Source organism: Macaca nemestrina, chromosome 16 (assembly GCF_043159975.1).
Source record: "Macaca nemestrina isolate mMacNem1 chromosome 16, mMacNem.hap1, whole genome shotgun sequence".
In the NCBI taxonomy this organism is placed as follows: domain Eukaryota; kingdom Metazoa; phylum Chordata; class Mammalia; order Primates; family Cercopithecidae; genus Macaca; species Macaca nemestrina.
In genome coordinates, this window is record NC_092140.1 from 98,932,137 (window position 1) to 98,946,141 (window position 14,005).

A 14,005-nucleotide genomic window follows, 5' to 3' on the forward strand; every position below is an offset into this window, starting at 1 on the left:
ATGCGTAGAGTATAAACTTGTATTTGCACCAATAAATGTTACTCATGACTTGTAACGTTTTAGCATCAGCTCACACTGTACCCCTTCCCGTGAAAATCACACAGTGTCAATTTCATGACTGGTGGCAGTGTCCCATTTAAAGACATCCTGCAGTTATTCAAATCCCTCTCCTCCTCCACATACTTTCCTTTCTCCCACAACAGACTCTCTCTACACAAACTCCTCCCCACTGCGAGACACCAATCAGAGTTCAGACCGAGGGCAAGCATAGACAGTTCTGGCAGCTGCTGCAAGCACAATTTCTATAAAAAGACATTGAGAAAACAATGAGCAATGTTGCCATTTTGCCTTTAATGGAAAAGTGGCCAGTGGTTACAGTAAAAAAAAAAAAAAAAAAAAAAAAAAAAGTTCTTTTACCAAAACAAAATTTTATCCAGCTTCTAGGCAATCACTGAATTTTCAGAAATACACATGTACTTGAAAATCAATCTTTTTATAAAAATAAACTCTGAATGTGTGATTAAAAAGGAAGAAGCCCAGTCTTTTAGCTGCACAAATGCATATTAAAAAGGAGAGGCATCTGTCTGAGTTCACCCCAGTGCAGTGGGGGCTTTGACTTTGGGAGACAGAGCCTGCTTGAAGCGTCTCTTCAGGTCCTGCATGTTGGGAGAGCGGGGCCGAGGGATGATGGAGGCTCTTCTTCTTTCCCCACTGAGGCCGTGCATCTTGCTTACTTCTTTGCAGAGATGCTGAAACACATCACAGACATCTTCATAGTTTTCGCTAGTGGAAATTTCAAGGAACAGGCTGCCCAGCTCATTGGCTAGCTGAATACCGTCCTGTGTCTGCACCTGCCGGGCATGCAAAAGGTCCCCCTTGTTGCCCACAATGATGACAGGGGCTTTAGAGTCAGGGTGGACCTTCCGGATGTGCTGATAAAGGGGTCGGATGGACAGGTAGCTGTTGTAGTCTGTGATGGAATAGACCAGTAAAAAGCCCTCGGCCCACTGCACGCATTTGGACAGGGAATCGACGACCTGGGGGAGACTGTCTTGGATCTGAGAAAACATCAAAATGACATCCAGTCAAGGAAACCCTCAGTGGGAGATAAACTCAAAAACATCAAGGCAACCCTTGAAGAAACACTTGAAAAAGAAATCGCTAAACAGTTTTCAGTTTCCACCCAGCTTCTGCAGAAGCAGGCTTTTGATATGCAAAGAGCAGATTCCCAGGCAAACTCCCTGCCTGGGTTACTTTATTAGCTGTTATCCCTGCATTATTTTTAAACCCCTTGCTTGTCAGGCAGTCTTTGGTGAACCATGGCTGACTGAAGAATGACCTTAAACTAGAATGGCTCAAGTTTTAGGAAACACTAACTCATAATAAACAAAACTTTGAAAATAAGCCAAGATAAATATCTATTCCCAAACCCATAAAAATATTTTTAACATGCACTTCTTAAGAATGTTACAGAAAGAAATTCCTTTCTTAGGGTTCTTCCACAAGACCTTTCCTCTGGAGAAGGGAGTAGCAATTAGTAACTGGTTAATAAACAAGTTACATTCTAGACCCTCTGCCAAGGGGTTATCTGATTGCAATTACTGACTTGAGGGAACAGCCATTAACAGCAGCACTTCAGCAGTGCTTGGCCGGGCGCTGTGGCTCATGCCTATAACCCCACCACTTTGGGAAGCCAAGGTGGGCGGATCACTTGACGTCAGGAGTTCGAGACCAGCCTGGCCAGCATAGTGAAACCACATCTCTACTAAAAAAATATAAATAAATACATAAGTAAATAAATAGTTGGAGTTGTGGCAGATGCCTGTACTCCCAGCGACTCGGGAGGCTGAAGCAGGAGAATCGCTGGAACCTACCAGGTGGAAGTTGCAGTGAGCTGAGATCCAGCCACTGCACTCCAGCCTGGGCAACAGAGTGAAACTCCGTCTCAAAAAAAGCAGAGCTTACCAGGGGAGAAGACTCTCTCCCACTAGAATCCTACCTGTTTTTTTGTTTTGTTTTGTTTTAAATGTCTTTCTCTTTGTTAAAGGTTCCACGGCTACCTCTGGAAGAAATGGTGTGACCTGCCTAAGTAGTGATGGCCCACCAGGGTTGCAAAGTGAAGTTAAGTCAGGTGCTTAAGAAGAGGAGGCTGCTTCTAACCATGCCTCCCCCTTAGAGAGTTTCTAACACCCCAACTACTGGCCCCCCCTGTGGAGAGCCCATTCCTACCTGTAAATGCACAGGTTGGTTTAGATGCCTTGTTCAGACCCCTGCGCCCTGCGTGGGCGCCCTACGTGCTGTGCCCACCAGGGTGGTCTGACGGGTGTGAGTGAGCTGTTTGCCCCTGGCGGTTCTTACCTGGACGCCCCCGGGAGTATCCTGGATCTGCAGGGAGAGCTGGTCCCCCTCAACGTAGACCAGACGTGAATAAAGCTTGCCTGGAGAATGAAGGAGAATTTGCTTTTCAATTCTCAAACGCCCATCCGGAAAAAGAAACACGCAAGCATAAAAGCAGGGAGCGTGAAAGTATTCTCACCTGTATTCGGTTCATAGTCGCCAATGAATCTCTTGGTCAGGAAGCGGACGATCATTGCTGAAAAGGAAATGAGCAAATCAACCGAAGGAGTCGGACAAGCGGGTCAAACCCAGGAACCCCCGACGCCCTGGGGGGAGTGAGGGGCGCAGAACCGTGGGCACTGCTTGCTTCCAGAGGCTCCGCAAAACTGAGGTGCCGCGGGCTCGGCCGCGAGTACGACTGGCGGGACACCTCTCCCGCACCTCATCCCCGAACAGGCGCCAACCCCGCCGAGAGCCCAGGAGTAGATGCCCCAGGGAACGCCGGGGAAGCAGGCCGGGGACTGACCCGGACCCCCGGGCGCGAAAGCAGCCGGGTTCTACCTGCCCCCCGGCCCTCTGCTTCGGCCGAAGCTCCCTGTCTCCGTCCGCAGCGCCCCCAGTGGTCGCGGCCGGAGCCGGAGAGCGAAGCCGCCCCGGGGTCCCCGCCGCACTCACCACTCTTGCCCACGCGGCCGGCGCCCAGCACCGCCAGTTTGATGTCCTTGGGCAGGAGGTAGTCCGAGGAGGACTCGGGGATGGGTGAGAGCAGAAAGTGCCCCGACATGCTGAGCGGCCGCATGGAGCGCGTCCCGCGGTCCGGCGCGCAAGCCGAGCGGACTGGGTCTCGCCGCACCCGGAGCCGGCTCGCCAGCTGGGAGTGCGGGACTAGGAGTCCGGGACCGCGGCGGCTGCCAGCACAGCTGTCAAGACCCGCGGCTTTTAAAGGGCTTGGTGCGCCCGGGAGCGCGGCGGCCGCCCCAGCTCCTCCTCGTCTCCGCCCCTTCCCGGAGCTGACGGGAGGGGCGGGAGCAGAGGCCGCGGAGCTGACTATCGCCGAGGCTGTGCGGTTCGCCGGGCTGCTCGCTGCTTGCGGCTCCAGGCGCTCTGCTGCAGGACTGCGGCTCCGGGGCCCAGACCCTGAAGATACGGCCACCATCCAGAGCGCGCGGGCGGCCTCTAGTCAGGCACTCTGCGAGTCTCCTCACCCCGCAGCAGCCAGCCGGAGTCACTAGACCTGTGGGTGAACTTGAGATGAGTTACGAGTTGGCGAGAGAAGAAAGAAGAAAAAGTGCGATCAGCTGGATGTTTCTGCAACAATGGGAGAGACCGATTCCTGTAAAACGTTGCCCTTTTTGTTTTTAAAACGTGCTAAGGCGGTGGGCGCGGTGGCTCACGCCTATAATCCCAGCACTTTGAGAGGCCGAGGTGGGCAAGATCACCTGAGGTCAGGAGTTCAAGACCAGCCTGGCCAACATGGCGAAACGCTGTCTCTACTAAAAATACAAAAATTAGCGGGGCGTGGTGGTTGGCGCCTGTAGTCCCAACTACTCGGGAGGCTGAGGCAGGAGAATCTCTTGAACCCGGGAGGCGGAGGTTGCAGTGAGCCGAGATGGCACCACTGCACTCCAGCCTGGACCGCAAGAGCGAAACTCCGTCTCAAAAAAAAGAAGAAAAGAAAAGAAAAGGTGCTAACGGATGACGTTAATATGGGAAAAGGGAGGGCGGGGGCAAGAGCTCTGAATTAGTATCAGTGGAGGCAACTGCAGTTACTATGACCTTGCTAGGGATAGATGAAGTCCCCTTAGGGGCAGTGATGGTTAGCAGCTCAGTATCCATTACCAGCCCCTCTTCTGCAGGCAGGGATTGCACTGGCTCATTCCTGAACACTCATGAGCACTCCACCGGCTGGCGGCCCTGGCTCTCCACTAACTATCCATCATTAATACTATCCTATGTGCTTGAGTCATGCATTTGCTTCATTATCCAAGTATTTACTTCTAGGTGTATGGTGGGGTCTAGGGTGGGGTGGGGGGCAGTGTGAGGAACAGGACACAAAAGAGAGCTATGGACTGGTTCTTGGATTTCCGGAGCCCACCAGAAACAGCACGGCAGAAGCCTGAGGACTTTAACCTTGAACAGTTAGAAGACTTTCTGGCTTCTGGCCTCCTGTGTTCCAGTCTCACCTAATTGCCTATTAGACAGCCCCACCCTTATTCACACCTTTCTCTACCCTGGTTGTACCAGTTTTTGCTGCATGACAAACCACACCAAACTAGATGGTTTAGAACAACAATCACTTACAGTTGTTGAGCCCTTTGGTGCATCTGCAGGGAGCTTCCAGGTTCTGGAGGTGGGGGCTGGCTGCCCTTGGATAGCCTTACTCATGTCTGGCAGCTGTTGGCGTCATGAGGGAGGGTAGTGACTGAGTTACGTGTCTCTTTTCAGCAGGTTGGCCAGGGCCTACCCTCATGGTAGCTGAGCAGAGTTCCGAGAGAGTGGGTGGAAATGGACAAGGCCTCTTGAGACCCAGGCCTTGAGGTCGAACCCATCCCTTCCTGCTGCATTCTGTTGGTCAAAGAAAGTCATGGGGCCAGCCCAAATTCAAGGAATAGGGAAATGCACTCCACCCCTTTGTGGAAACAGCAGAAGAGTCACATGTGAAAAGGGCAAGGAAGCAGAGAGTGGTGGAGAATGGGGCCCATTTTTGTAATTGACCATGCTAATGAATGTGTCTCCATCCACCCAGTGGCCCAAGCCTGGGAGACATCCTTGAGTCTACCCACTCTCTCACTTCCACATTGATTAATCACCAAGTTCCATCATTTCTCCTCCTATATTTCTTCGTGTCTCCCTCTCTGTATCCCTACTGTTCTCATTTCTCATCTGCAGAATTCTGAATAATCCTGAAGTAAACTAGACTAGATGGTTTCTTCAGTTTACATGTTCCTCCCTTGGAGAAGCCGTCTCTGATCACTGCCACTGTCCCCACCCCTATCTTGCAGTTACTTGCTCTCAGGGCACTGATCTCAACTATCATTACTTTCTGGTAGAATGTTTGTTTCATGTCTGTCTCCAGGAGGACAGGGACTCTAGCTTGTGACTCGAGTACCCAGCACATAGTGGCACCTGGGACTGGCAAGGTCCTTAATAAATGTTTGTTCACTGGCTGACTTTCCAAATGAATGAATGAATGAATGAATGAATGAATGGTGTCTTCAGTGTATGAACTGGAAAATATAGAAGTCATGTTTCTGACCATTTTCCCATTGCCTTGGTTTTGAGAGCAACTTGCTCTCAGGAGGACGTGTGCTGGGAGATGTCCTGAGATAAACTGCCATATTTAAGTTGTACTGACTTTTGGCTGTTCATAAGGCAATTTTCTCTGTTAAACTGCAGTTTAACTGGAAAGACTTGAAGCAGGGCACCTTCCTCCCTGATGGGGGAAAAGGCACCATAAAGACAATGGTAGCTGTATATCTGTATCCATGCCTACGCATTTCTATTATCTTTTTAAAACCACTTCAGCATGCCTGTTATATTGGTTGCAACTGGATATATATATATATATAGGGAACAACTGGAAACTTAAGTTCCAGGGTCACGTGCAGCTCTGTGATGGGGGTCTGGGCTGTTGTCTCTCAGATTCCCTTGACTTCTCCTTCATAGATGCAGGGTGGCTCCCGCAGCATCCTCACCCAAACAGGAAGGGAAGGAAGTATTCTGTTAGTTGTTCTCTTTAATTATGAAATAAAGCAGTTCTCACAAGAACTCAGCAGACTTTCTCTTACATCTCACTGGCCAGAACAAACTGGGAAAGATATTACTCAAGTATCTAGCAAAGAATGGGATGGCCACGACTAGTTTAGACAATCATGATTCCTCCCTCTAGCTGGACATACCACCACCCCCATTCAAAATGAAGAACTCACAGAGAGAATGATTGCCAAGGAGATCGGCCATAAACCCTATTCCCCTTCCTGGAGTGAAAATCCAGCACTTTCAAGGGAAGAGTCCTTTCTTGGTGGAATGTTGCATATCTCTGTCTCTCTTCACCTCCTTCTCTGTTTTACATTCCCAGTCTGGAATAAGACCATCGTAGCTTAAGGTCTGCCAATAAGGAAGATTCCTAAGACTGTTCTCTGCCCAGTGATAATTATGTTCCACTTTGCAATTACATTGCACCTTTGCTCAGAAGAGTTCAACATGTGATTTCATTCTCCTTGGAAGAGCTCTTTGCATTTATAACTGTATAAAATAATCCATGACCTTCTAGTGAAGACAATAAATGACTGAACTGTAGAATTATAAATAGCCTTGTCTAAACCGTTGCTGCTTGTGTTCTGCCATTTCATTTTAAATTTGTGTCCAGCGTTATGTAAAACTGTGGTGCAACCAATATAACAGGCATGCTGAAGTGGTTTTAAAAAGATAATAGAAATGCGTAGGCATGGATACAGATATACAAATCTGTGGGTGTTCAGAATGAGTATAAAGGCCAGAGTTTGGTAATATGCAAATAATAGCAGTCTTGGGAAGTTATTAACTCTTTCCCAGTCAAATAAAAGCTTGAATTCTAGTCACCAGGCAAAACTTTGCCAAGGGTCCCCATCTTGTTCACAAACAACTCCCCCACCCCAGCCATAACCCAACATCAACTCCCTTTCCTGTATATCCTAAGTCCTCGACTACTGAGTTTACTGGAGCCTCAGAGCCCCTGCCTTTGAGGTGCTCTCCCTAAACAGGAATCACGGCTCTGTCCTCTACCAGTTCCCTACTTTACTTCAACTCAGCTGGCAAAATTACTGAAAATTGACTCTGTGAGGCTCTGTGATAAGTGCTGGCACAGAACACAAAGAGCAGTGAACATTTACTAAGACAGCAAAGTATAACACACTCCTGCCTGCCTTCACAGACATCCCTGTAGTGAAGAATTTACCAAATTCACTATTATTTATAACTGCTGAGTTTACCAAGAAAATTCTAAAATATTATCTTAATTTTTAATTAATCCTGTGAAACAGGTGAATATCCTCTAAATTGTGGTTTAGACAAATTGAGTAACTTATCCAAAGTCATACAGCCATATAGTGGTGCAGGCCTCAAGCCCTCTGAGTTTTAATTCTGGCACATTCCACAGGTATAGAGGGCAGGATACAGAGCCGGGCACAGTGGCTCCCACCTGTAATCCAGCACTTTGGAAGGCCAAGGCAGCAGGATTGCTTGAAGCGTTTTCGACCCTGTCTTTACAAAAAGAGAAAAAAGAAAGAAAAAAAGGAGGAAAAAAGGGAGGGGAAGGAAGGGGAGGGGAGGGAAGAGGATGGATGAAGGGAGGGAGGGAGGAACGGAGGGAGGGAGGGAGGAACGGAGGGAGGGAGGAACGGAGGGAGGGAGGGAGGGAGGGAGAAAGAAGGGGAGGGGAGCAGAGGGAAGGGAAAAGAAAAATTAGCCAGGCATGGTGGTGCACACCTGTTGTCTCAAGTACTCGAGATGTGGTGGGAAAATTGCTTGAGCCCAGGAGATTGAGGATGCAGTGAGCTATGATCATACCACTGCACTCCAGCCTGGGCAACAGAACAAGACCCTGTCTCAAAAAGTTCAAAATTCAAAAAAATAAATACAAAATAAAGCAAGCAGGTTGTAGAACACTGTGTTGATAATGGAAGGCCAGAGCAGGTCAGGATGCAAACTCCAACAGAGCTGCCACAGGGAGAGTTAGGTCTGACCCAAGTATCAGGGAAAGCTTCAGGGAGGCATGAACTGGGCTGCAAGTGTGAGTCACGTGTGATCGGTGGAAACCAGGGAAGGGCCATGTCAAACTGAGGGAACAGCATGCGCAAAACCATGAAGGTACATGGCAAGTGTGAGGAACTCTGAGTAGTCTCAACAGTGAGAAGGATGTGGTAAGTGACCCAAAAGGCTGGGAACCAGACTGAATGGCATGCTAAAAAGTTTACTGAGGGGCTATGGAAAGCCATTAATCATTTGAGAAGGAGGAGAGCTCCTTCTACAGTTGTTTCTCAGGTTATCTGTAGGGCGTTAGTTCCAGGACACACTGAGGATACCAAAATCCAGGGATGCTGAAATCCCTGATATAAAAAGAGTGTCGTATTTTCATATAACTTATGCACATCCTTCCTACTTTATTTTTTGAGACGGAGTCTCACTCTGTCGCTCGGACTGGACTGCGGTGGTGGTATGATCTCGGCTCGCTGCAACCTCCGCCTCCCAGATTCAAGCAATTCTCCTGCCTCAGCCTCTGAGTAGCTGGGATTATAGGTGTGCGCCACCATGCCCGGATAATTTTTGTATTTTTAGTAGAGACGGGGTTTCACCATGTTGGCCAGGCTGGTCTCAAACTCCTGACCTCAAATGATCCACCCACCTTGGCCTCCCAAAGTGCTGGGACTACAGGCATGAGCCACTGCGCCCGGCCCTTCCTTCCTACTTTAAATCATATCTAGATTACTTATAATACCTAATAAAATGTAAATGCTATGTAAATAGTTATACTGTATTGTTTAGGGAATAATGACAAGCAAAAAGTTTGTACATGTTCAGAACAGATGCAATTTTTTGTCCCAATATTTTCCATCCCAGCTTGGTTGAATCCATGGATGCAGAACTCACAGATATAAAAAGAGCAGATCGCACATACAACAGTATGAGTACTAGGAGCTTACAAATAATAGAATATGGGCCTGGTGCGGTGACTCTTGCCTGTAATCCCAGCATTTTGGGAGGCCGAAGTGGGAGAATCCCTTGAGCCCAGGAGTTCAAGGCTGCAGTGAACCGTGATTGTGCCACTGCACTCCAGCCTGGGTGACCCTGTCTTAAAAAACAAAAACAAAACAAAACGATATGGTCTCTGACCTCAAAGATCTTAGAACTGTTTACTTACTCATCTCCCATGAGCAACTAATTTAATCTGAACCTCTCTTCCTTCTTAGGTGGAACCAAAAAAATCCAGTCATCTTCACTTGAGCTAAGCTATCATCTCATTTTATAGAGACAGTAAAGAGTATTCCACTTATTTTCCAATCCAAATGATTTCCATAAATCCGAGTCTTGCTGGAGAAGTGTGTAAGACAGCATTTGTGTCCCTCTTCCATTAGTGGTTTTGTGTGGTGGCCTGTCAACAGCTCCTCGCCATACGCGGCTGTTTGAAAAGAATCACAGTGCAGAGCCTCAGCTGCTTATTCACTCTTCTGCGCACATTTTCTACCTCAGCAACAGCAGCTGCAGCTGCTGCCTCACTGTTATTATTCATAACCTAGCAACTGGTTGAACAGATTCTGTGGAGGATTTTTACTATCAATTTTTTTCTAATGGGAGCTAGGGTGAAGAAATATGCTATAAACACTCATTCCAAATAAATCCAACCCAGTTTTAAATCTTTTGTCTTGTGCACAAAAAAGAATTAAGATAAACCTACCTTGTTCATATTTTAGGAATTTACATTTTAGCAAATTTTCCATCCTACTACAGAGAAATGCTAATACTACACAAGAGGGAATATGGAAGAGGTAAGAACCTGAGTGTGTGTTTCTGCCACAACATTCAGAAGAAAACTTCAAAAAAGAGGGTGATATATTTTATCTAACCCTTTGAGACTGGTTTCAACTGAAAAATAGAAGGCCTTAAAAGATACCTGGTTAGAACGGAACAGACTTGAGGTCAAAGTTCAAGGAACCACACAGCCTCACTTACAATCATGGCTATTACTTAAAAATAGGGTGAAAAAATTTATAGTTAGGATATTTTTCTTCATTTTCACTGACGTGTAAGAAGGGAAATCGGACAGTAAGAGGTTAATTTATAAATGCACAATCTGTGGTGGTTGCTCAGGACCTGCATTTCAAAGCAGACATGTAATCTTATCAGCACACACACACACTACTCAAAGCTTGGAGGTTTCAATTTAATTATCTCCCCACTTATAAAACCTAATCTGCAGGACATCCAGATGGAGCTGCCCAAGAGGGAGATGGAACTACAGATCTCGGGCTTCAGAGAATGTGAGCTCTGCAACTGAGTCTCAAGTATCAGAGAAGACTAAAGATGTAGACCAGTGGTTCTCAAACTTGAGCGTGTATCTTACTCACTCAGAGAGCTTGGTAAATACAAAGTGCTGGGCCCCATCCCCAGAAGTTCAGATTTGGCGGGTCTCGGGCAGGTCTGCATTTTTAACAAGGTCTCAGATGATGCTGATGCTGCCAGCTGGGAGACCATACTTTAAGAACCTCTGGCTTAGATAACCCAGGAATAATTTATAAAGAAGGGAGAGACAAACGTGGAACATCTAGGAGGGGCCCAGAATGAGGATAGAAGGGGGTCAGATAGGGAGAAGAAACAGAACCCTCTGCAAGAGAAAAAATTTGTTACTCTGTCAATTATTATGTGGCTAAGATTAAATTGGGAAAAAGTATCTACATTTGTTAATTAGCAAGCTTTTGGTAACCTTTAAGAGTACAGTTTCATCACAGTGGTGGAGGCGGAAGCCAGATTTGCAGTGGGCGACCAGGAAATTTAGCTATGAAAGGGAGGAGGAAGGCACAGGAAGGGCTGCTTGGTTTATTTGCTGGTTTTTGCAAGTCTGCAGGCTGAAGTTAAAAAAACCAGCAAGTTGGGCTGGGTGCAGTGGCTCACGCCTGTCATCCCAGTACTTTGGGAGGCCGAGGCGAGCAGATCATGTGAGGTCAGGAGTTGGAGACCAGCCTGGCCAACATGGCAAAACCTCGTCTCTACTAAAAATACAAAAAAATGAGCTCGGTGTGATGGCAGGCGCCTGTAATCTCAGCTACTCAGGAGGCTGAGGCAGAACTGCTTGAACCCAGGAGGCAGAGATTGCAGTGAGCCGAGATCACACTACTGCATAGACCAGGATAATCAGTGAAACAAAAGGGCAGAAGCAAGAGCCCTGTCAATATCAACTCTTTCCTCTGGTCTCCTTTTACCCTCCTGGATACCTGTTTTGCCTTACTTTATGAAGAGATTTAGGTCTTACTGCTCCTCCTATACTGTCACCTCCTTAATAAGGCTTTATGGTATCTCTCTTTTCCCTTCATTCCACAGTAGAGTAGGTACCAGTAAACATCCCCCACAGGCCAGGTGTGGTGGCTCACGCCTATAATCCCAACACTTTGGGAGGCCGAGGTGGGCAGATCACTTGAGCCCAGGTGTTCAAGATAAGCCTGGGCAATATGGTGAAACCCCATCTCCACTAAAACACAAAAAACTAGCTGGGTGCGGTGGCATGCTCCTATAGTCCCAGCTACTCAGGAGGCTGAGTCAGGAGGATCACTCAAGCCCAGGTGTTTGAGGCTGCAGTGAGCCATGATTGTGTCACCGTACTCCAGTCTGGGTAATGAGGGAGACACTATCAAAAAAAAAAAAATTCCCCTAAAGTATCTATAGATATAAGTTGATAAAAACTCAGACCACTAAACATATATTGGATAAGGTATAGAAAATGAAGAAAGTCTGTATTTATAGGATATTAAGAGACAATCTTGATAAAATTCGAGCAGAGGCTGACTAAAGGGGACAAATCATGGGGAAGGATGAAGGAAAAGCATTCCTTCATAGCATGACACGCTCCTTCAAAAGCATTCCTTCATATTTTGTACTTCAACTTACAAAAGCCCTCAGGCACAAATGCATTTGGCATTTTAAAAGACACAGCAAGGAGGCTCATGAAATTGGATCTGACTTTGGGGCAGGAAGTGGTACAAGACTAGGTCGCAAAGGTAGCTACAGGACAGATAATGAAGGATTTTGTAGGCCACGATAACTGTCAGATTATAAATGGTATTCAAAGCTATGAGGCTTTAGGCTTTAGCCTCCTAGCTTTGAATCTCACCTGGAGTATAAAAGTACTCCAGTATTTGGAGATCAGAAAGACGGAACCAGCAAAGACCGCAGACCAGGTAAAAAGAAACCAGGAGAGGGTTCCAGAAGCTAACTGAAGCCAAACTCAATAATAAACATTTTCTCTCACCAAAGTAGCAAAGATTAAATTAAAATAATCAATGCTGATGAGAATGCTGAGACAAGCATGTTCTCTGGAAGGTGGAGTGCAAACTGGTATAACCCTTTGGTAAATCAATTCATCAAAGTGAACCAAGAATTTGAAAAACATATATTCTTTAACCCAGTATTGTGCTTGCGAGGAAATCTATTTTTGAAGACTAATCCAAAATACTAAAATTTTACGCATATTCATAGTATTGCCACTGATTGTTTTAAAAATTGCTATGCTGTACATCACATAGGAAGAGTTCATTTTCTGAGTATCTGCGCTAAGGATAGTAGTTCCCCTAAGCCAATCTGGCATGTCATCCTTCTTTCTCTCATGTCCAACTTTATTTGCCCCTTTGAATTGACACCTCATATCCCCATTTCCTTGTTGACAAGTCACAATTTACTTATTTCACCTGGTTGTGTTACAACATGAAATAGGCCCTAAGTGCACAACGGGTCTCCAGGAATCATTTTATCCAATCCCTTATACTCAGGGAGGTGACACCACTTTACTGATGAGGCAACAAAAAGTGAAGGGAACATGACTTGTTGGAGAACGAACAAAACAATGTTTAAGGTCTCCTGATCTTTGCACGTTACGTGGGAGATTTAACAAGTCTACACACTCATATGCAAAATGGTTACGAGTCCTCAAAATTCAGAGAAACACTATAGTTTTGTAAAGACCGAACACAGACAGATGCATTTTTTTTAAAGAGCAGTCTTTTTCTCATTATCCTCTCATTAATTCGAAGAGTATTTGCTGAATGCTTACTATTTTCCAGGCACGAAGAGTCCCTAAACTCAGGTGTAGTGGGGACGACTACGAGTTAAAACACGTAACAGAAGTTACGGGAACAAAGATGTGGGGGATTTTATTACAACCAGAAGTATCTTTCTTCTGTCTGATTCAAAGAGCTTTCTTCATTCCTCTCCTTAAAATACTTGCAACAGGGAAGGCATCATCTATGAGATAATACAGGGTGAGTGCTGAGGGACACACAGGAACTCATCAAGTGACCAAAGGAAAGCCTAAGTGTTGCAGGCAAAGGCAAGAGCATGTGCAAAGAACTTGAAAAAATCTATTTTCCTAATACCTAAAGCATAAAGAAGGCAGTAACAGGAAGTGAAAGGGAAAACAAGCAGAAACCAGATTACAAAGGTTCGCATACATCATGATGGAATCACGTTTGCACAAACTCATCCAAATGTCTAAACTCATCAAACTGTACACATTGAAGGTGCAGTTCTTTGTTATCAATCATACCTCAACAAAGCTGTTACAAAAAATAATGTGGTCTTCCGGACACTATCTGGCACCCACCCACACACTAACTTATTGGAGTCTTCAGGGATCCACTTGGTAGTCAAACAGCACGGCGAATAGAGGAACTCTTTGGCATAAGAGGATCATGGGTTCAAGTACCAGCTCTGCTACTTTCTGGCAGTATGACCACTGGTGAGTTATTCCCCCTTCTTTAGTTTTTTATCTTACTCATAAAACATGGTAGCCCTCACATCTCAAAGAAGCCAGGAAGATGAAATAGATCAAGTGGTCAACAAATGTTGTCAGGCATATAATATCAATTCATTAACGAAGAGCTCAACTTTATGTACGTATCTCTCAAGCAGATAAATGGTAAATAGG

The 14,005-nt window shown here is 46.1% G+C and overlaps 1 protein-coding gene across 1 annotated transcript; it reads right to left on the minus strand.

The window, feature by feature from the left end:
• Positions 1-374: 374 nt before the first annotated feature.
• Positions 375-7,285, minus strand: LOC105490210 (RAS like family 11 member A). The gene is made up of 5 exons (XM_011755612.3): positions 4,639-7,285; positions 3,013-3,571; positions 2,537-2,593; positions 2,359-2,438; positions 375-1,058 (listed from the first exon to the last, which is right to left on the minus strand). The coding sequence occupies exons 2-5, from the start codon at positions 3,491-3,493 to the stop codon at positions 591-593; spliced, it is 1,086 nt and encodes a 361-aa protein (XP_011753914.2). The 5' UTR covers positions 3,494-3,571; positions 4,639-7,285; the 3' UTR covers positions 375-590.
• Positions 7,286-14,005: the final 6,720 nt, after the last annotated feature.

Excerpts from the sequence above, each read along its gene's own strand:
- LOC105490210 (XM_011755612.3), bottom strand. The coding sequence starts at position 3,493 with ATGGTGGCCGTATCTTCAGGGTCTGGGCCCCGGAGCCGCAGTCCTGCA. Across the intron at positions 2,594-3,012 it reads CGGCCGCGTGGGCAAGAGTG|CAATGATCGTCCGCTTCCTG; the intron begins GTGAGTGCGGCG and ends TTTCCTTTTCAG. Across the intron at positions 1,059-2,358 it reads ATACTCCCGGGGGCGTCCAG|ATCCAAGACAGTCTCCCCCA; the intron begins GTAAGAACCGCC and ends ATGTTTTCTCAG.